At 36.5% G+C, this 24,405-nt stretch overlaps 1 protein-coding gene across 50 annotated transcripts in view; it reads right to left on the bottom strand.

The window, feature by feature from the left end:
* The window catches only part of CEP112 (centrosomal protein 112), a 599,014-nt gene that overhangs the window by 534,643 nt on the left and 39,966 nt on the right, over window positions 1-24,405 (bottom strand). For 26 of the 50 annotated variants that reach the window (XM_024234943.3, XM_054537267.2, XM_024234947.3 and 23 more), the window contains exon 5: window positions 530-623. In XM_024234943.3, coding sequence (XP_024090711.1) covers window positions 530-623 — 94 coding nt within the window. Of the gene's footprint in view, window positions 1-161; window positions 261-529; window positions 624-24,405 lie in introns of all 50 variants that reach the window. The other 24 variants (XR_010138342.1, XM_054537262.2, XM_063718872.1 and 21 more) reach the window with 3 other exon arrangements.

Raw genomic sequence — 24,405 nt, forward strand, 5'->3', positions numbered from 1 at the left:
CACTGCTCTCCAGCCTGGGCAACAGTGAGACTCCATCTCAAAAAAAAAAAAAAAAAAAAAAAGCTAACTGGAGTGCTCATTAGCACCTTGTCCAAACCAAATCTATGTTGAACAAATAGATGCAAGACAGACATTCTTATTTCAAAATATACACAGTTTACCTTCATTAGAAAAGCAGTGTTCCCTACTTCACTACAAGTTAATTCCAGTTTCTTCTTAATTTTATGATCACCGGGTATATAATCATTTCCACATATATTCTGAATAAAGGGAAAATGTTATTATTTGATACACAGGAGAAACAACAGATTGATGAATATAACACCTCAGAATCATTAAGGAAGTAGAAGGGATACTACACTATATACCAAACACCCCACTTTCTTTAACATCAGGATGTTCACCAGTATCATCCAACTTTATTCTGTTTTGAAGCAATCATTGGCACTTCAACAAATGAAATTAAAACTTTGTTCAACTATTTTAAAACAACAAGCAAAAACCAAACAAAAGTAAAATCTAATCTTACACAAATCTTTGGGGTAATATTTTGTCCATCTTCACTGTGAGTTGGACTCAAGGAATGTGATCTCATTCGGAGCTTCCCAGTGTACTGTTCCCTGCTAAGAGACCAAAATAATCGCAATCACAATTTGGAGAATTCAGAGGACACACAGTATTAGAATCTAGGATTACCATTTTTTTTCCCTTGGAAATGAGATGATAGTTTGTATTAACAATGATGTTCCATAGCCGGGCGTGGTGGTGAGTGCCTGTAATCCCAGCTACTTGGGAGGCTGAGGCAAGGAGAATCACTTGAACCTGGGAGGCAGAGGTTGCAGTGAGCTGAGATTGTGCCACTGCACTTCAGCCTGGGAGACAGTGCGAGACTCATCTCAAACAACAACAACAACAAAAAACACACAAAAAATGATGTTCCACATCAAAAAAAAAAAGAAAAGAAATACAAATAATAACCTTTTTATTTATATTTCATTTCATTTAAATTATAAGAGGTTACATGAATGCCACAGACTTGCTTATGCAAATGCTATTTTTAAGTCAGACTATAATAAATCACCTGTATTTAAATCTTTCCTCCTCCTTTCCCATTTTTCCCAAGTGTAAAAAGAGAGAAAATGAAGCATATATTCTACGGGAAGAACATTGTTTTAAGGTCAGCAAACTTGGTTGGATTCATGTTCCACATCAACATGAAGCCTTAAAATATATAAAATAACAAAACCTTCATGTAGTTTAAAGTTTCAATTAATTTGAAAGCATGTCAGAAACCACAGATATATCAAAGTCTTCTATTTAAAAACACACCATGTTAATTTAGGTAAAATGTGAAATTCAGAGTAAGTAGGTAACGAGTTTAAATGGACTTCATCAAAAAGACTCGTCTCTAATATAAATATCATATAAAATACATTCTTAAATGGCCTCCTTTAGCCTGGAGTCTCTCTTCTATGATTTTATTCAAACCACTTCAATGAAAGTTCCATGATTATGAACACCTATTCTCTGAACAACTGCTTCAAGATATATTAAATGGAAAATAACCATTATACAATGAATTAAAGTCACTAACATTCAACCACAAACCATATCAGGATTTCCTTCATAAACTGTGACCTACACTAAGTATTTCCAAAAGACAGAATATTAATTCAAAAGACAATATTAAAATGAATGTATTTTGTAATTAAAACTGATAGAATAACATTCCTTAGACTAGTTAATAAGCAACGTAAAATGGCTGAAAAAGCTGTTTTAAAGAGAGCTGTTTATTTTTTATACCCCTATTCAGTATCACAAACATCCAAATAGTTAAAAGCAAATGAGAAAAATGGGCAAAGTTAATATTTTGAGTATAATTGTACCAGCCAATGTGCATCAACTGATACAAGCATTTAAAACTCTATGAGGAGAGGTAACCTGATATGTCATACTAAGCAGTGGCCTATTCTTCTTTAAGAATAGATTAAATAATCATAAAAAGATCTATACTTAAAAACTGAAAAGTGCTTAAAAATTAAAATTCTTCTCATAAAAAAATACTAATTTAAAAATGAGCCTGAAATGTTTATCTATTTATTGCACAGGGTTGCATACATAAAACAACACACCTTCTTGATTCACTGTAGCTGTCCTTCTGGACCAACCTCTTTACCCTCACAATAAGTTTTCAAAAATGTTATTGGGTCCATGCTCTAACTTGTCATATATTTTTCAATCAACTACAATATGACTTGCATTCATCCCAAAAGTGCTATAACTAAGGTCATCAGCAGTCTCCTAGACACTCAAGCAAATGAGTCATAATCTGCCCTTAATTTAGTTGATCTCACTAACACATTAGAGACAGTAGTTTAAAGATGCTGCATTCAATGGCTCCATAAAACCATTCTCTGGCCAGGTGCAGTAGCTCACAACTGTAATCCCAACACTTTGGGAGGCCAAGGTCAGCCTATTGCTTAAACTAAGGAGTTTGAGACCAGCCTGGGCAACATGTGACAAAAAGTAGTCAGTCGGGTGTGGTGGTACATGCCTGTGGTCCCAGCTACTTGGGAGGCTGAGGTAGGAGGGTCACTTGAAGCCAGCGGGAGGTTGAGGCTAAAGTGAGCTGTGATTGTTCCACTGCACTCCAGCCTGGGTGACAGAGTGATACCCTGTCTAAAAACAAACGAACAAACAGAAACCATTTTTCCATGGTTCTCATCCTGTCATTCAGAGACCTCCTTCACAGTAACCTTCACTAGCTTTCTTTGCCCATCCCACACATGCTGTGATCCCAGAGTTCTGTGTCTAATTTATTTTCATTTTACATGCTTTCTCTGGATGATCCAATGTATTCGTTTTTCAAATAATAAGTTTTGCTTACAAAATCTACATCTGTAGTCCAAATTGCTCTCTTGGCCTCCAAACCCATTACAAATACAAATCGAATAGCCCTACTTCCAATTCAACATGTCCATTGTTATTAACTAAACTTACTATGTTACCCCTAATACGTGCTCCAATTAAGGCCTAGTAATGGAGAGGCATTGCAGAAGCCAGCTTCTTGTGAAGGCATTTGAGCCAACTGAAGGAGAAGGTCGGTATCATTGTTAAAATCTGGCTGGCACAAGAAAAACAGGACATTAGGTACAGAAGTTTCATTTTCTGCCATAAGACTGTCTCCAGCTGGAAACAACTTAAACTCTAAGTACAAAGGCTGAAATTCAGTGATGGCGCTGGTGGTCTGGGTGAACAGTGAAACAGAAAGTGGGAGAAAAGTTCAACCTTAAAAGCCTTTTTATGAATAACAAGTGCCACACGCCACACAGAATAGCAAGTCCTGGTGCTTATAAGGACAACCTACAATTGGTACAGGGGACCTGATCACAGTGAGCTCATAATATGGGCCAGCAGAAAAGCGGTATTGTGCCTCAATTAATTTCAGGATGCCAAAACCAACATGGAAAGAAAAAATTCAGTACATTTGTAACATTCCCTGACATGCCCTTTACTACTCTTAAGCAATAAAACTAGGAGAATATAAATTTTCCCTTTCACTTTTTCCTAATGAGAAAATATTTCAACAGGAATTCACAAACACTCTCAAAGTATCAATGCTGATTCTTAATACTAGAAAAATATAAACTTATCCCTGTACAGATAAAGAAATAAGGAATGATATTTTATATATAATATATACATATATGTGTATATATATATATAAAGATATAAAGCCTAAAGGAAGACCAATCAAATGTCCTCCTGTAAAAGAAAATTACTTTAAGGGGTGATGTCAGATGTCAGCAAGACCCTCCTTCTCTCAATGGACACATAAATTCAACAACAATACATAGACCAAAATTCCCTTTGTGAGACATCCAGAGACCAGATGAGAGGCTCCTGCACCCCAGGCAAGCATGAAACCAACCACACTGAAGCCAGTAGGAAAATTTGTGGAATCCTCTTGCACCATAAGCAAGGTTACTTAAGGGACTTGTTGCTGTCTTGCCTAAATCTTAGCTCTGACAGGAAAGGGTCCCAGGTTGGGAACTGCTGAGAACAAAGCCTCCAGTTTGGACTAGTATGCAGTAACTGACCATAGTCCCTCCCACCAGCTCAGAACTAGCAGGTGGAAACCCCCAGTCCCAACTTCTCCCTGGGGAAGGAAAAAGCTGAAGCATCTGTCCAACATTCTGGCTTTTGGAAGGGGCTGCCTAAGGGACCGGATTCTGCGAGCACTCACAGGACTGGTATTCTCTAAATGCCTGGGGACCACTGAGAACAAAGGTGTTGGTTTGGACTAGTAAGCACTCACGGCCAGAGCTCCTACCCCTGGCTCAGCATGACACAATTAGAAAAACTCATGGTCCACAGCTTCTCCCTGGGGAGGGAAAGAGAAGACTAAAGCATATATTCAACATTCAGAGTCTTGGGGGACTGACCAAGGAACTTGTTTCTGTCTCATCTGTCTTGAAGCACTGGTGGGACGCAGCATAAACTAAGTGCCTAGGGGCAGCTGAAAATAAAAAAGCAAGTAATAACCAAAAAAGGATTGAGCCAGTGTGCTACTAGCTCCAGAAGCCCAATAGTACAAGACACAGAATAAAAAGGAAAAAGAGATTATGATCTCCTAAAAACAGAAACCAGCAAATCCCACTATTTAGAAATTTACACACAGAAGTCCAGAGAAGACATATCCACAGAAAAAGTTTGATGAGGATCCCAGAATCTCTACTCAGGCCGATTCTTGAAGGTCTGCCCCTGTACAAAGCCAATCCATAAAGACTGGGAGAAGCGGCTGTTTTTCAAATATGCAGACTTTAACACAAAGGGTCAAGGAAAATGAAAAACGGCCCAAAGAAAGGAACAAAATAAATCTCCAGAAACCAACCCTAAAAAAATGAAGGTAAATGGATTAGCTGGTAAGAATTAAAAATAACCATAATCAAAATATTCAATAAGCTTAGGATAAATTATGCATAAACAAAATGAGTATTTTAACAAACAAAATATTTTTAAAAAGAAAAATTTGAGGGCTGAAGAATACAGTAACTGAACTAACAACTTAACTAAAGGGGCTCAACAGCAGCCTTGATCAAGTACAAGAAAGAATCAGTAAACTCAAAGACAGGACATTTGAAATTATACATTCCACAAGAGCAAAAATGTTTTTAAAAGACTGAAGAAAACATAAGAAACTTATGAGACACTATCAAGCAGGCCAATTTACATATTACTAAAGTCAGAGAAAGAGAGGAGAGAGAAAAGCAGTAAGCTTATTTAAAGAACTAATCTGAGGAGAAAAATGGACATCCAGATTTATGAAGCTCAAAGAATCCCAAGTAGGTTGAATGTAAAGAGATCTACACCATGACACACTATAATCAAATTGCCAAAAGTCAAAGACAAAGAATTTTGAAATCAAAAAGAGAAAAGCAACTCACTACATACAAAGGAGACTCATAAAACTGTAAAAGGATTTTTCAACAGAAACTTTATAGGCCAGGAGAGAATGGGATGATATATTCAAAGTACTGAAAGAGAAAAACTGCCAGTCAAGAATATTATTATATATCATGCAAATCTGTCCTTTAAAAATCAAAGAGAGATACGGTCCCAGACAAACAAAAGTTGAAGGAGTTCATCACCACTACACTTGACTTAAAAGAAATTCTAAAGGGGGTTCTTCAAGCTTAAATGAAAGGACACTAGTTAGTAGCATGAAAATATGAAACTCACTGATAAAAGTAATTATATATAAAATACAGATTACTCTATTGATGTAACAGTGGTGCATAAATCATTTTCAACTTCAACATAAAAATAAAAAGATGAAAGTCTTAAAAATAACTATAACAGTTACTGAAACACCAGGAGTCCAGTCTAGGTCCCATTGCTCACCACACAGAAAGTCAATCAATGAGATCAATGAGACAATGAGTATTGCTAGGGAAGAAGGCTTTATTTGGGCACTTCAGCCAAGGAGATGGGAGATCAGTATCAAATCCATCTCCTCGCCCAACTAAAATTAGTTTATATAGGGGGAAGAAATGTAACTACCTGTGGGAAAACAGGAATTAGGGAGTCGTAAGGAAGAGGAGTTCGTCAACAGGAAGCAGGTGATTGGTTAGGCAATCATGATAGGTGAGGGGTCTGGCATAACATTGTCTAGATGCAGTGATCTGGTAAGTTTCAGTTCCTTGATACTATCTGGGATACCTGATGGTTGGTTTCCAGAGAAAGGAACTCAAATAAGACAAATGTTAAGTTTCTCCAGTGTTAAGACTGGGTGGGTTAATTTCTATGTTTATTCAAAGAAACCATAAACATCCATTTTATGGGACAACTTGGATGGTTTCATACCACAAAATAATTTGTTAATGAATATAGAATATTAAAAGGTGAAAATTGGGACATTAATAACAAAGTGTGTGAGTAAAAGTATTGAATTTTTTAATGCAATCAAAGTTATCAGCTTAAAATAGGTTGTTACAACTATAAGGTGATTTTTGTAAGCCTTATGGTAACACAAATTCTTTAAATATAGTAGGTACATAAAATATTAAAAAAAAGAAAGCAAACCACAATAACAACAAACAAATCATCAAATCACAAAGAAATATAAGGAAGAAATGCACAAAGGAACTATATAACAGTCAGAAAGCAATTAACAAAATGACTTATTAAGTCCACAAATGTGTGAAAATTAAACAACAAAATCTCATCAATCAATGAGTCAAATAAGAAAGTAAAATAAAGGAAATTAGAAAATATCTTGAGACAAATGAAAACAAAAACACAACATACCAAAATGTGTAGGATTCAGTGAAAGCAGCGCTAAGAGGAAAATTTACAACTGTAAAAGCTTATATTAAAAAAGAAAAAAAAAACTCTAACAACCTAGATGTACACCTTAAGGAACTAAAAAAAGAACAAACTAAACCCAAAGCCAGCAGAAGGAAGTAAATATTAATAGTAAGGATTAGGGCAGGGATAAAACAGAAAATAGAAAAACAATAGAGAAAATGAAACTAAGAGTTGATTTATTGAAATGATCAACAAAATTGAAAAACCTTTGGCTACACAGAATAAGAAAAAAGGAGAGAAGACTAAACAACTAAAATCAGAAATGAAAGATAAGACATTACACTCAATTTAACAGAAATAAAAAGAATGACTGGGTGCAGTGGCTCATGCCTGTAATCCCAACACTTTGGGAGGCTGAGGCAGGAGGACTGCTGGAGCCCAGGAGTACATGACCAGCCTCAGCAACATAGTGAGCCTCATTTCTACAAAAAAATAATAATAATGAAAATTAGCTGGATGTGGTGGTACACACCTGAGGTCCCAGCTACTTGGGAGGATGAGGTAGGATTGCTTCAGCCCAAGAGGTCAAGGGTGCAGTGAGCAGTGATTGCACCACTGTGCTCCAGCCCGGGTGACAGAGTGAGAATCTATCTCAAGAGAAAAAAAAAGGAATAAAAAGAACTGTAATAAAGTACTATGAGCAACAGTATGCCAATGTATTGGATAACCCAGATGAGATGAGCAAATTACTTGAAATGCAAAACTTACCAAGATTGAATCATGAAGAATAGAAAATACGAACAGACCAATAATTAGTAAGGAAACTGAATCAGTAATTAAAAATCTCCCAACCAAGAAAAGCCCAGAACCAAATGACTTCACTGGTGAATTCTACCAAACATTTGAGAAGTGATGACAATCCTCCTCAAACCCATTCAAAACACTGAAGAAGAGGGAATACTCCCAAATTCATTTTACAAAGCCAGCATTACCCTGATACCAAAACCAGACAAAGACACTACAATAAAGGAAAATTACAAGCCAATATACCTGAATGATATAGATGCAAAAATCCTCAACAAAATACTAGCAAACTGAATTCCATGGCACATTAAAAGAATCACACACCATAATCAAGTGGGATTTATCCCTAAGATGCCAGGATGGTACAATATATACTAAACAATAAATGTGATACCCCACATTAACAGAATGAAGAATAGAGATTATATGATCATTTGGATCGATGCAGAAAGAGCATGACAAAATTCAACATTCTTTTATGATAAAAACTCAATAAATTCAGTACAGAAGGAATGTACATCAAAATAATAAAATGCATATATGACAAAGCCCATACCTAGCATAATACTCGAACAGTGAAAAGCTAAAAAAAGCTTTTCCTCTAAGATCAAGAACAAGGCAAGAAGGCTCACTGTCACCACCTATTAAATAGTACAGCAGTCCTAGCCAGAGTAGTCAGGCAAGAAAAAGGCATCCAAATCAGAAAGTAAAAAGGAAAATGGTTTCTATTTGCAGATGACATCATCATATATGCAGAAAACCCTAAAGACTGCATTAAATAACTATTTAAACTAATAAATGAATTCAGTAAAATTTCAGGATACAAAACCAATATACAAAAATTGGTAGCATTTCTTTACACTAACAATGAATTATCCAAAAAGAAATCAAGAGAGCAATCCCATTTACTGTTATTTTTGCTCTTGTTGCCCAGGCTGGGGTGCAATGGTGCAATCTTGGCTCACTGCAGTCTCCACCTCCTGGGTTCAAGCAATTCTCCTGCCTCCCCGAGTGGCTGGGATTACAGGCACACACCACCATGCTTGGCTAATTTTTTTTTTATCTTTATTTTTAGTAGAGTTGGGGTTTCACCATGTTGGTCAGGCTGGTCTCAAACTCCTGACCTCAAGTGATCTGCCCGCCTCAGCCTCCCAAAGTGTTGGGATTACAGGCATGAGCCACCGTGCCCAGCCCTAACTTCATTCTTTAAGGCTCTTTTCGATATAATCTTGATGAGCATTGTGAGTACTATTTCTTTATTGCTTCTCCAGTTTCTGTTTGTTTCCCCTTGGAATTGATATTATCTCTGTATTGGGGATTTTGAATCTATATTCTTCATCTCTTACACTTCCATTTGTTATAGCCATCTTTTTATTTTTTCCTTTGTTTTCTCAGAGAATTTTTTGAGCTGGTTTTCTAATTCACTGATTTGATTTTCTGTAATATTTAATCTGCTGTTTTCTGTTTCCATTGCGATTTTCAGATTTAGTAACCATGTTTTTCAATTGTAAGCACATTTTTATGATCAGACTGTTCATCCCCTTTTCACAAATGAAATGTCTACTTGAATCATATTGAAAACAAAAATTAAATAAACGTTTTAGAAATTTCCCTTTTTAAAATAGTTTTTTCTTTTATTTATTGTGGTAAAAATACACAACATGAGATCTACTTAAGATTTTAAGTGTACAGCACAGTATTGTAGCTATAATCACAGTGTTGTGCAGCAGACTTCTAGAATGTTTTCATCTTCTGTAGCTGAAATTTTACATGCATTGAACAGCAACTCCCCATTTTCCCCGTCTGTAAGCCCCTGGCAGCTACCATTCTACTCTCCTCTTCTATGGGTTTGACTACAATATAGTATTTATTCTACTGTAATTGGCTATTTAACTCAGCAAAAGTCCTCCAGCTTCATCTATCTTGTCACATATGATAGCATTTCCTTTTATTAATGTTGAATAATATTCTATTTTATGTATATACCATATTTTGTTAATCCATTCATTTGTAGATGAATATATAGGTTGTTTCTACATCCTGACTATTGTGAATAATGGTGCAGTGAACACAGTACAGATAGCTTCTTGAGATCCTGATTTCATTTTCTTTAGCTTTATACCCAGAAGAGGGATTTGCTGGATCATAAGGTAGTTCTATTTTTGATTTTTTGAGGAACTTCCATACGTTTTCCATAATGGCTATATCAATTTATGCTCCTACCAACAGTGGACAAATATTCCCTTTTCTCCAAATCCTGGACAACACTTGATATCTTTTGTCTTTTTGATAATAGTCATTCTAACAGGTGTTAGTGATATCTCATGTGGTTTTGATTTGCATTTTGCTGATGATTGGTGATATTGAACATTTTATATATTGTATGTCCACTTTGGAGAAACGTGTATTCAAGTTCTTTGACCATTTTAAAATTGGGTTGTTTTGGGGCAGTTGAGTACTTTATATAGATTGAATATTAACCTATTATCACATATGTGGCTTGCAAATATTTTATCTGATTCTGTAGCTTGTCTCTTCACTCTGTTGATTGCCTGCTGTGCAGGAGATTTTTAAGTTGATAAAATCCCATTTGTCTATCTTTGCTTTAGTTGCCTGTGTTTTGGGGTTATATCTAAGAAATTACTGCCTAGACCAATGTCAAGAAGATTTCCCCCTATGTTTTCTTCTAGTCGTTTACAGTTTCAGATTTTATGTTTAAGTCTTTAATCCATTTCTAGTTGATTTTTGTGTATGGTGCAAGATAAGGGCCAAATTTTATTTTTCTGCATATGGACTTCGGTTTTCCTAACACCATTTCTTGAAGTGATTGTCCATTAACCATTGTGTGTTTTTGGTACCTTTGTCAAAAATCAGTTGACTGTAAATGCATGGGTTTATTTCTGGGCTCTTTATTTTGTTCCATTGGTCTATATGTCTGTCTTTATGCCAGTATCATACCATTTCAATTACTATAGATTTGTAATACATTTTGAAATCAGGAAGTATCATTTTTCCAGCTTTGTTCTTTTTGCTCAAGATTGCTTTGGCTATTTAGGGTCTTTTGTGATTCCATATGAATTTTCAGATTTTTTTTATTGCTGTGAAAAAAGCCATTGGAGTTTTGATACGGATTGGATTGAATTTGTAGATTGCTTTATGTATGGACATTTTAACAATATTAATTCTTCCAATCCATGAGCACAGGATATCTTTCCATTTATCTGTGTCTTCAGTTTCTTTCATTGATGTTTTATAGTTTTCTGTGTATAGATCTTTTACACCTTTGGTTAAATTTATTCCTAGGCATTTTATTTGATTTTTGTTGCCAAATGGATTATTTTAGCTGTGTATGAAACAGAAGAAATCAAGAGAAATGAAGTAGAGAAGACAAGGCTCAGATTTCAAGCAGGGTCCAGAGATATATTCATATGTCCAACATAGGACATATAAGATGGTAAAAGCAAATTATTTTTCATTCTCAGCCTCTTCCATTAGCAAAAGGCTCTGAAGGAAGAAACAATTCGAGGGCAAAGATCAAATCCAAGGTTTTGCCAGTAAAATATGGACTCAGGATCAAAATTCCAAGGACACATGTTTAAACACTTGGTTAAGACCTCAGAAAGATTTGGGCAATGCCTGAAAAAAGCAAAACAAAAAGGCTTCTAAACATTTCCATGTTGTACCTCTTAGAAGCTCTCTGACAGATAAGAGGGATTCTAAGAATCATAAGAGTGTTGTACCACAGCATCCTGATTCCTGGACCAAAACAGAGCAAGTCTGTCTCAAAGAAATTTGTAAATATGGTGTTTGTCTAATGGAATGGATTACAATTTGATACACAGAAAGCTGCAAAATTTTTAAAGGAATTATAGCTTCATTTGAAAGAGTTGAAAATGAAAATATGCATTTGGTTTCCCGAATTCATACAAACAGAAAGCAGGCTGAAAAAACTATTCAGCTGAAAGCAAATTATTTCTTATGGTAACAGAAAGATAGCTCAGAGGGAAGAGCCAAGATCATGAAAAACAGAGCAAACAGCCATGAAGAACCACTCCCAAGAAGCAGCACTAAGACCTATCATGAAATGGGCAACAAATGCCTGGCTAGATTTCAGAACTGCTATAAACTATCATTGCAATCTGCCTCCCATTTCTCTGCTCTTTGAATGGGAAAGTTTACTGCAGTTCTCCGGCCCCTCTCTCACCATTGTTGGCTGTGTAGGTGAGTGTGTGGGAAAGAATAATGTCTTCCTTTAGTTCACAGGTTCAGGCTGAAAGAAGCCACACCATGGAAGACTCAGCCACACCTGTACCTGATTTTTATTGTTTACTGAGGTATAACTTGCATACAATAAAACCATATCCTTGTAAAATGCAGAGTTTGATGAGTTTTGACAAAAGTACACACCTGTGTAACCACCACAATAAATATACATATTATTTCCATCACACCCAAAAATTCTTTGAGCCTGAGAGGTAAGAGTCAACTTACCTCTTCCTCCAATTCCAGACAAGCAGTATTTTCGAGAGTCTCATATGTATGAAATTAAACAGTATGTATACGTTTATGTCTGGCTTGGCCTGGCCAAGAATATTTCTGAGATTTCTCCATGTTGTTGCACATATCAAAATTTATTATTGGCCGGGTGCGGTGGCTCATACCTGTAATCCCAGCACTTTGGGAGGCAGAGGCAGGCGGATCACCTGAGGTCAAGAGTTCAGGACCAGCCTGGCCAACATGATGAAACCCCATCTCTACTAAAAATACAAAATTTAGCCAGGCATGGTGCTGCACACTTGTAGTCTCAGCTACTCCAGAGGCTGAGGCAGGAGAATTTCTTGAACCCAGGAGGTGGAGGTTGCAGTGAGCTGAAATCACACCACTGCACTCCAGTGTGAGCAACAGAGCAAGGCTCCATCTTAAAAAAAAAAAAAAAAAAAAAAAAGTTCATTATTGCTTTGTAGTATTCCATTATATACATAAACCATAATTTGCTTTTCTATTCATGTGTTGATAGACATTTACATTGTTTACCCATTTGGGTTATTATGAATAAAGCTGCTATGAACATTCAAGTATTTATGTGGACATATGTTTTCATTTCTCTTTACCAAGTATCTAGGAATAGAATTGCTGGGTCATGTGGTAAGTTACCTTAAAATTTATAAGAAATAGCCAAACTGTTTTCCAGAGTGGCTGTACAATATTATACTCCCATCAACAGTGTATGAGACTTTCAGCTTCATCACCTCACCACCATACTTGGTTTTCTCAGTCTTTATAATTTTAGCCATTTATAAATTTTAGTCTTTATAATTCTAATGGGTAGGCAGTGGTATCACACTGTGCTTTATAATTTGCATTTCCCTGATAAAGAATGCTGTTGGCCATCTTTTCATGTATGTATACTAGCCATTTACATATTTTCTCTTGTGAAGTGTCTGTAAACTCTTTTGCACATTAACTGGATTGTGTGCTCCCTTAAGTTGTAGAATACGTAGAATCCTTTACGTATTCTAGCCACAAGTCCTTTATCAGATATATGTGATGAAAATTTTTCTCCCATTCTGTACCCTGCCAGGTAATTTTCCGAATGGTGCCTTTTTAAAAAAAAAGTTTTGATAGTTCAGTTTGTAAATTTTTTCTTCATTGTTTTGTGGTTTTTTATATCTTATTTTAGAAATCTTTGCCTGTTCCAACGTCACAGAGATTTTCTGTTTTCTTCTAGAAACTCTATACTTCTAGCATTTTCATTTAGGCCTATAACTCATTTCAGTTTTTCCCCAGTGGATGTTCAGTTCTTACAGCATAATTTGATAAAAAGACCTTCCTTCCCTCAATTCCACTGCCATCTTTGTGGAAAATCAAATGACCATGTATATGAGGGCTCACTTCTGGAATTTCTATTCTATTCTATAAATCTATCTATCCTTTCACCAATACTACTGTCTTCATTACTATAGCTTGATTTTAAGCCTAAAAATTAGGAAAGTTAAGTCCCCTAACTTTCTTTTCTTTTCTTTTCTATAATTGCTTTCATTTCTCATGGATAATGAATCAGGCTGAGGAAGTTCCTTTCTATTCCTAATTTGCTGAGAGTTTTTATCATGGATGAGTGTTGCATCTTGTTATATGCTTTTCCTGTATCTAGTGAGATGATTACATTATATTTCTAAAACTATGATGAAATACACAAATTTTCAAATGTTAATCTCAAATTATTCAGAATATAATATTCTTTCCATATATTAATAGATCTGATTTGATAATTAAGAATTTTAAAATCTATATTAATAAGGGAATACTGCTAGGTAGGTTTCTGTTCTTGTAAGGTTTGTCTTCTTTTGGAATCAGAGTAATACTGACCTAACAAAATGACTTGGGAAGCATTCCCTCCTTCTCTATTTCATGTAGGAAAAAAAACTCAGGGAAGATTGATAAAATTTCTTCCATAAAAGCCTTAAAGAATTCACCAGTGATACCATCTGGGCTTAAGAGATTTGTGAGGTGGTTAATTATGAATTCAGTTTCTTTGGTATATATAGAGCTATTCAGATTTCCCATTTCTTGAGTCAGTATTTAGTTTTTGTGTCTTTCAGGCAGTGTGTCTGTTTCATCAACAATGTCACTGGTATAAAGTGGTTTATAACATTCTCTTATCTTCTTAACATCTGTAGGATCTGTGTCAAGTCCCTTCTTTCATTCCCAATATTATTATACCTTCTTTTTAAAATGTTTTATTATCAATTGTGGTAAAATACATATAACACAAAATTTACAGTCTTAATCATTGTTAAGCATACAGTTCAGTGGTATTAAGTATATTCACATTGTTGTGCAATAATCTCCACCATCTGTCTCCAGATTTCAGCCTGAAAAACTGAAACTCTACAGTCATTAAACAATAACTCCCTATTCCCTGCTTCCCACTGCCCCTATAACCACCATTCTACTTTCCGTTTCTATGAATTTGACAACTTTAGAGACCTCATATAAGTTAAACAGTATTTGTCTTTTTGTGACTGGTTTATTCACTTAGCATAATGTCTTCAAGATTTATCCATGTTGTCCCATGTGACAAGACTTTCTTCCTTTTTAGGGCTGAATATTATTCATTCTAAATGTACCACATTTTGCTAATCTATTCATCTGTAGATAGACATTTATGTTGCTTCTACCTCCTGACTATTGCAAATAATGCTACTATGAACATGAATATGCAAATATCTCTTCAAGACCCTGCTTTCAATTCTTTTGGATGTAAAAAGAATTCCCAGAAGTGGATATGTTGGATAATGTAATTCTATTTTTAATTTTTTGAGGACTACCATGTCATTTCCAACAGCAGCTGTACCATTTTACATTCTTACCAACAGTGCACAGGGTTCCAATTTCTCCACATTCTCACCAGCACTTTTTTTTTCATAGTAGCCATCCTGATGGATGTAAGGTAACATCTCATCATAGTTTTGATTTTTATTTCCCTAATGGTTAGTGATGTTGAGCAACTTTTCATGTGCTTATTGGCCATTTTTATATCATCTTTGGAGATATGTCTATTCAAGTCCTTTGCCCATCTTTTAATCTAGTTTTTTTTATTGTTGTTGAGATGAGTTCTTTATATATTCTGGATATTAATCCCTTTTCAAATATATGCTTTGCAAATATATTCTTCCATTCCACTGACTGCTTTTTCACTCAGTTGATTATGTCCTTTGATGTACAGTTTTTAATTTTGATGTACATAGTTTTTAATTTTGATGTAGTTCAATGTATTTTTTTTTTATTTGTCTGTATATTTGGTCTCATATCCAAAAAAGAAATCACTGCCAAGACCAATGTCATAAAGCTTTTCCCTATGTCTTCCCTATGTTTCCCTATTACAGCTCTTACATTTAGGCCTTTGATCCATTTTTAGTTAATTTATATATGATGTAAAGTGAGAGTCCAACTTAATTCTATTGCATTTGGATATCCTTTCTTCCCAACACCATTTGTGGAAATGACTGTCCTTTTCCCACTGAATGGTCATAGCACACTTATCGAAAATTATGTGACCATATATGTCAGGGTTTATTTCTGGGCTATTGTATTCCATTGGTCTATATATTTGTCTTTATGCCAGTACCACACTGTTTTGATAATAGCGGCTTTGCAGCAAGTTTCCAAATCAGGAAGTGTAAGACCTCCAACTTCGTTTTTTTTCTAAATTTGTTTTAGCTACTCAATGTCCCAAGTGATTCCATATGAACTTCAGGATACTGTATTAGTCCGTTTTCACACTGCTGATAAAGACATACCCAGAATGGGGAGAAAAATAGGTTTAATGGACTCACAGTTCCACATGGCTGGGGAGGCCTCACAATCACGGCAGAAGGCAAAAGGCACTTCTTACATGGAGGCAGCAAGAGAAAATGAGAATCAAGAGAAAGGGTTTCCCCTTATAAAACCATCAGATCTCGTGAGACTTATTTACTACCACAAGAACAGTATGGAGGAAACAGCCATGATTCAGTTATCTCCCACTGAGGCCCTCCCACATGTGGGAATTATGGGAGCTATAATTCAAGGTAAGATTTGGGTGGGGATACAGCCTAACCATATCAGATGCATTTTTCTATTTCTGAAAAAAAATACACTGTTGGAATTTTGACAGAGATTGTATTGCATCTGTAGATCATCTTGGGTAGTATTAACCGCCTAATAATATTAAGTCTTCCAATCCATGAATACAGGATGCTTTTCATTCATTGGTGTCTTTTTAGATTCTTTCATCAAGGTTTTGTAGTTCTCAGTGTACAAGTCCTTCACCTCCTTAGTTAGGCTTATTCCTAAGTAATTTATTCTTTTTGATGCTATTATAAATGAGATTATTCTCTTAATTTGCTTTTCAGATTGTTCATTGTTAGCATATAAAAATTTAATTAATTTTTTGCACTGATTTTGTATCCTGCAACTAAGCTAAATCCATTTGTTAGTTCTAACAGCTTTTGTGAAATCCTTAGGGTTTTCTACATATAAGATCATGTCTGTGAACAAAGATAATTTTCCTTCTGCCTTTTCATTTTTGATGACTTTTTTTCTTTTTCTTGCGAATTGCCTGGCTGGGACCTCCAGTGCTATGTTGAATACACAAGACAAAAGACAGCATCCTTTCTTTGTTCCTGATCTTAGAGGAAAAGCTTTCAGTCTTTCACTATAAGAATAATATGTCTATAGGCTTTAAATAGATGGTGTTTATTTTGCTGAGGTAATTTCCTTATCTTCCCAATTTAAGTTTCTTCTTATCAAAAAAGGGAGTTAAACTTTGTGAAAAGATTTTTCTACATCAATTAAGATGATTGTGTGAGGGTTTTCTCCTTTGATTCTGTTAATGCTAATGTAGTATATCACATTTACTGGTTTTCATATGTGGAACCATTCTTGCAAGTTACGAATAAATCCCATTTGGTCATAACGTGTAAACCTTCAATGTGCTGTTGAATTCAGTTTACAAGTATTTTCCTGAGGCCTTTGCAGCAAATATTTGTCAGGATATTGGCCTATAGTTCTCTTTCCTTGTACCACCTTTGTCTAGTTTTAGTATCAACTTAATGCTGGCCTCACGTGATAAATTTAGAAGTGTTTCCTCTTCAATGTTTTTGAAAAGTTTGAAGAAGGATTGGCATTAATTCTTCTTTAAATGTTTGGTAAATTCACCAATGAAGCCACCTGGTCCTGAGTTTTTGTCTGTTGAGAGGTTTTTGATTATTGATTCAATCTGCTTACTAAAGGTCTGTTCAGACATTCTATTCTTCATAATTTAGTCTTGGTAGGTTGTGTGTTGTGAGAAATTTGTCCATTTCACCTAGGTTATCAAATGTATTGACATACGGTTGCTCATAGTCCTCTCTTACAACCCTTTTACTTTTTGTTAAATTTCTCTCTGATTTTAGTTAATGAGTCTTGTTTCCTTTTTTCTTATCCCATGTATTTAAAAGTTTGCTCATTTTGCTGATCTTTTAAAAAACCCAACTCTTGGTTTCATTTTTCTCTACTGTTTTTCTGTTTTGTATTTTATTATTTCCTTCCTTCTGTTAGCTTTAGGTTTAGTTTGTTCTTTTTCTAGTTCCTTAAGCTGTAAATTTAGGTTTTTTTTTTTTTTTTTTTTTTTTTTTTTTTTTTTTTTTTTGAGATGGAGTCTCACTCTGTCTCCTAGGCTGGAGTGTGGTGGTGTCATCTCAGCTCACTGCAACCTTTGCCTCCTGGGTTCAAGTGATTCTCCTGCCTCAGCCTCCTGAGTAGCTGGGACTACAGGCGCATGCTATCATGCCCAGCTAATTTTTTTTTTTTTTTTTACTAGAGACAAGGTTTCACCCGGTTAGCCAGGATGGTCTCGATCTCCTGACCTCATGATCGGCCCACCTCGGCCTCCCAAAGTGCTGGGATTACAGGCGTGAGCCACCGCGCCCGGCATTCTTTTTTTTTTTTTTTTTTTTTTTAAGATGGAGTCTCACTGTGTCACCCAGGCTGGAGTGCAGTGGCATGATCTTGGCTCACTGTAAGCTCCACCTCCCAGGCTCCAGCAATTCTTGTGACTCAGCCTCCCAAGTAGGTGGGACTACAGACATGTGCCACCATGCCCAGCTAATTTTTTTTGTATTTTTACAATACAAAATACAGTACAATACCCCTAGTAGAGACGGGGTTTCACCATGTTGGCCAGGCTGGTCTTGAACTCCTGACCTCAAGCGATCTGCCTGCCTCATCCTCCCAAACTGCCGGGATTATAGGTGTGAGCCACCACACCCAGCCACTGGAGTGTTCTTTATATGTCTGTTAGGTTCAACTGGTCTATTGAATTGTTCAAGTCCTCTATTTATCAACCTTCTGTCATTTGTTCTATCTGGCGTATTAAAGTTCCCCACACTGGGGTATGTGCATTCTACAGTTATTGGATGGGGTATTTTATAAATGTCAATTAGGCTGTGGTAGTTCAGAGTATTCCTCAAATCTTCTATATCCTTTTTGACTTTTTGATCAAGTTGCTCCATCAATTCCCAAGAAAAGGAATAATAAATGCAATAATGTTTATGCATTTGTCTGTTTTTCCCTTTGGCACTATTAGTTTTTGCTTCATGTATTTTTGAAACTCTTTTGTTTGCTAAATACACATTTATAATCATTATATCATGCTTATGAATAGACTCTTTACCATTACAAAATGACTATTTGTCTTAATTTTTCCTTGTGAAAGTCTATTTTATCTGATATTCAGTATAGCCATTCCAGCTTTTTTATGCTTATTGTTTCCATGATACATCTCTTTGCATCCTTTTACCTTCAACCTATTTATCTTTGTATTTAAAGTATGTCTCTTATAAATAATATAAAGTCACCTCTGGGGGCAGGGCACAGACAAACAAAAAGACAGCAATAACCTCTGCAAACTTAAATGTCCCTGTCTGACAGCTTTGAGGAGAGCAGTGGTTCTCCCAGCACGCAGCTGGAGATCTGAGAACAGGCAGACTGCCTCCTCAAGTGGGTCCCTGACCCCTGACCCCCGAGCAGCCTAACTGGGAGGCACCCCCCAGCAGGGGCAGACTGACACCTCACACGGCCGGCCAGGTACTCCAACAGACCTGCAGCTGAGGTTCCTGTCTGTTAGAAGGAAAACTAACAGAAAGGACATCCACACCAAAAACCCATCTGTACATCACCATCATCAAAGACCAAAAGTAGATAAAACCACAAAGATGGGGAACAAACAGAGCAGAAAAACTGGAAACTCTAAAAAGCAGAGTACCTCTCCTCCTCCAAAGGAACGCAGTTCCTCACCAGCAACGGAACAAAGCTGGACGGAGAATGACTTTGACGAGATGAGAGAAGAAGGCTTCAGACAATCAAATTACTCCGAGCTACGGGAGGATATTCAAACCAAAGGCAAAGAAGTTGAAAACTTTGAAAAAAATTTAGAAGAATGTATAACTAGAATAACCAACACAGAGAAGTGCTTAAAGGAGCCGATGGAGCTGAAAACCAAGGCTCGAGAACTACGTGAAGAATGCAGAAGCCTCAGGAGCCGACGCGATCAAATGGAAGAAAGGGTGTCAGCCCTGGAAGATGAAATGAATGAAATGAAGCGAGAAGGGAAGTTTAGAGAAAAAAGAATAAAAAGAAATGAGCAAAGCCTCCAAGAAATGTGGGACTATGTGAAAAGACCAAATCTACGTCTGATAAGTGTACCTGAAAGTGACGGGGAGAATGGAACCAAGTTGGAAAACACTCTGCAGGATATTATCCAGGAGAACTTCCCCAATCTAGCAAGGCAGGCCAACATTCAGATTCGGGAAATACAGAGAACGCCACAAAGATACTCCTCGAGAAGAGCAACTCCAAGACACATAATTGTCAGATTCACCAAAGTTGAAATGAAGGAAAAAATGTTAAGGGCAGCCAGAGAGAAAGGTCGGGTTACCATCAAAGGGAAGCCCATCAGACTAACAGCGGATCTCTCGGCAGAAACCCTACAGGCCAGAAGAGAGTGGGGGCCAATATTCAACATTCTTAAAGAAAAGAATTTTCAACCCAGAATTTCATATCCAGCCAAACTAAGCTTCATAAGTGAAGGAGAAATAAAATCCTTTACAGACAAGCAAATGCTGAGAGATTTTGTCACCACCAGGCCTGCCCTAAAAGAGCTCCTGAAGGAAGCACTAAACATGGAAAGGCACAACCGGTACCAGCCACTGCAAAATCATGCCAAAATGTAAAGACCATCAAGACTAGGAAGAGACTGCATCAACTAACAAGCAAAATAACCAGCTAACATCATAATGACAGGATCAAATTCACACATAACAATATTAACTTTAAATGTAAATGGACTAAATGCTCCAAATAAAAGATACAGACTGGCAAACTGGATAAAGACTCAAGACCCATCAGTGTGCTGTATTCAGGAAACCCATCTCACATGCAGAGACACACATAGGCTCAAAATAAAAGGATGGAGGAAGATCTACCAAGCAAATGCAAAACAAAAAAAAGGCAGGGGTTGCAATCCTAGTCTCTGATAAAACAGACTTTAAACCAACAAAGATCAAAAGAGACAAAGAAGGCCATTACATAATGGTAAAGGGATTAATTCAACAAGAAGAGCTAACTATCCTAAATATATATGCACCCAATACAGGAGCACCCAGATTCATAAAGCAAGTCCTGAGTGACCTACAAAGAGACTTAGACTCCCACACATTAATAATGGGAGACTTTAACACCCCACTGTCAACATTAGACAGATCAACGAGACAGAAAGTCAACAAGGATACCCAGGAATTGAACTCAGCTCTGCACCAAGCGGACCTAATAGACATCTACAGAACTCTCCACCCCAAATCAACAGAATATACATTTTTTTCAGCACCACACCACACCTATTCCAAAATTGACCACATACTTGGAAGTAAAGCTCTCCTCAATAAATATAAAAGAACAGAAATTATAACAAACTATCTCTCAGCTCACAGTGCAATCAAGCTAGAACTCAGGATTAAGAATCTCACTCAAAACCGCTCAACTACATGGAAACTGAACAACCTGCTCCTGAATGACTACTGGGTACATAACGAAATGAAGGCAGAAATAAAGATGTTCTTTGAAACCAACGAGAACCAAGACACAACATACCAGAATCTCTGGGATGCATTCAAACCAGTATGTAGAGGGAAATTTATAGCACTAAATGCCCACAAGAGAAAGCAGGAAAGATCCAAAATTGACACCCTAACATCACAATTAAAAGAACTAGAAAAGCAAGAGCAAACACATTCAAAAGCTAGCAGAAGGCAAGAAATAACTAAAATCAGAGCAGAACTGAAGGAAATAGAGACACAAAAAAGCCCTTCAAAAAATTAATGAATCCAGGAGCTGGTTTTTTGAAAGGATCAACAAAATTGATAGACCGCTAGCAAGATTAATAAAGAAAAAAAGAGAGAAGAATCAAATAGATGCAATAAAAAATGATAAAGGGGATATCACCACCGATCCCACAGAAATACAAACTACCATCAGAGAATATTACAAACACCTCTACGCAAATAAACTAGAAAATCTAGAAGAAATGGATAAATTCCTCAACACATACACCCTCCCAAGACTAAACCAGGAAGAAGTTGAATCTCTGAATAGACCAATAACAGGAGCTGAAATTGTGGCAATAATCAATAGCTTACCAACCAAAAAAAGTCCAGGACCAGATGGGTTCACAGCCGAATTCTACCAGAGGTACAAGGAGGAGCTGGTACCATTCCTTCTGAAACTATTCCAATCAATAGAAAAAGAGGGAATCCTCCCTAACTCATTTTATGAGGCCAGCATCATCCTGATACCAAAGCCTGGCAGAGACACAACAAAAAAAGAGAATTTTAGACCAATATCCTTGATGAACATTGATGCAAAAATCCTCAATAAAATACTGGCAAAGAGAATCCAGCAGCACATCAAAAAGCTTATCCACCATGATCAAGGGGGCTTCATCCTTGTGATGCAAGGCTGGTTGAATATACGCAAATCAATAAATGTAATCCAGCATATAAACAGAACCAAGGACAAAAACCACATGATTATCTCAATAGATGCAGAAAAGGCCTTTGACAAAATTCAACAACCCTTCATGCTAAAAACTCTCAATAAATTAGGTATTGATGGGACGTATCTCAAAATAATAAGAGCTATCTGTGACAAACCCACAGCCAATATCATACTGAATGGGCAAAAACTGGAAACATTCCCTTTGAAAACTGGCACAAGACAGGGATGCCCTCTCTCACCACTTCTATTCAACATAGTGTTGGAAGTTCTGGCCAGGGCAATTAGGCAGGAGAAGGAAATAAAGGGTATTCAATTAGGAAAAGAGGAAGTCAAATTGTCCCTGTTTGCAGATGACATGATTGTATACCTAGAAAACCCCATTGTCTCAGCCCAAAATCTCCTTAAGCTGATAAGCAACTTCAGCAAAGTCTCAGGATACAAAATCAATGTACAAAAATCACAAGCATTCTTATACATCAATAACAGACAGAGAGCCAAATCATGAGTGAACTCCCATTCACAATTGCTTCAAAGAGAATAAAATACCTAGGAATCCAACTTACAAGGGATGTGAAGGACCTCTTCAAGGAGAACCATAAAAAATGATGAGTTCATGTCCTTTGTAGGGACATGGATGAAATTGGAAATCATCATTCTCAGTAAACTATCGCAAGAACAAAAAACCAAACACCGCATATTCTCACTCATAGGTGGGAATTGAACAATGAGAACACATGGACACAGGAAGGGGAACATCACACTTCGGGGACTGTTGTGGGGTGGGGGGAGGGGGGAGGGATAGCATTGGGAGATATACCTAATGCTAGATGACGAGTTAGTGGGTGCAGCGCACCAGCATGGCACATGTATACATATGTAACTTACCTGCACATTGCGCACATGTACCATAAAACCTAAAGTATAATAATAATAATAATAAAATAAATAAATAAATAAATAAATAATATAAAGTTGGCTCTTGCTTTTTTTATCCAATCTAAAAATCACTGTCTTTGGCTTCCAGTGTTGAGTTCATTTATATTGAATGTAATTATTTATGGTTCTATTTAGTCTGTCATTTTGCTATTGGTTTTGTCACAGATCTTCTTTGCTCCTCGTTTTTCCTTTGCTGCCTTCTTTTATGTTCACTGAATATTTTATAGTATTCCATTTTAATCCTTCTAGTTACACATCTTTCTAGATATACCTAGCTATATGTCTTTTCATTATATGCTTAGTATTTGTTCTAGGTATGTGCTAGGCAACATCTAATATGGCTCCCAATTTTCCCCAACTCCTGGTATGCATGCCCATGTGGTATGTCCTTTCCCTTGAGTATAGTCTGGACCTAGAAACTTGCTTTTAATAAACAATCCAACAAAAGTGATAAGCTATAATTTCCAAGATTAGCTTACAAAAAGATTCTAGCTTCCATCATACTTACCTCTCTCTTGCTCTCTTACTTGTTCACTTTGATGGAAGCCAGCTGCCATGCTGTAGGCTATCCTATAGCGAGGCCCGAATAGGAAAAAACTGAGAGAGACTTTTGGATGGCAGCCAGCAAAGACTGAGGCCCTCAGAGCAATACCCCAGCAAGGACCTGAATCCTACTAACCATTTGAGTGAGAATAGAAGTGGATTCTCCCCCAATCTAGACTTCAGTTGGGACCACAACCCCAGTCAATACTTTGTTTGCAACCTTATAGGAGAAACTAAGCCAGAAAACCCAGCTAAGCCATGCCCATGAGAAAAAAATTTAAAAATTTAAAAAAAATAAAAAATAAATGTTGCTTTAAGCTACTAAGATTTAGAGTAATTTGTAATGCAATTTCTCTTAGATGTTGCCTAGCACATACTTAGAATAAATACTAAGCATATAATGAAAAGACTTATAGCTAGGTATAGCTAGAAAGACATGCAATAGATAACTGCAGATATCTGTATTATAGATAATACAGATTTTAGTATCTGAAAGTAAAGTACAGCCTAAGAACATGGAAACATCTTTGTGTGTAGCGTGCTAAAGACAAAGTTGATTTGAAGAGGTCATCAGTAGGAATCTGGAATTTGAGGATATTGCCAGTGGCGCTCAAGAGGAAGTAAGAAACCTGTCATCGGAAATGGAAAGAAGGGGGATCCTTTTACATAGAGATAGAAAGCTATACGATCATCTTCAGTAACATGAAAATTAGAAAATATGCTTGATGAACTAAGTGAGTA

This window comes from Pongo abelii, chromosome 19 (assembly GCF_028885655.2).
Source record: "Pongo abelii isolate AG06213 chromosome 19, NHGRI_mPonAbe1-v2.0_pri, whole genome shotgun sequence".
NCBI lineage: Eukaryota > Metazoa > Chordata > Mammalia > Primates > Hominidae > Pongo > Pongo abelii.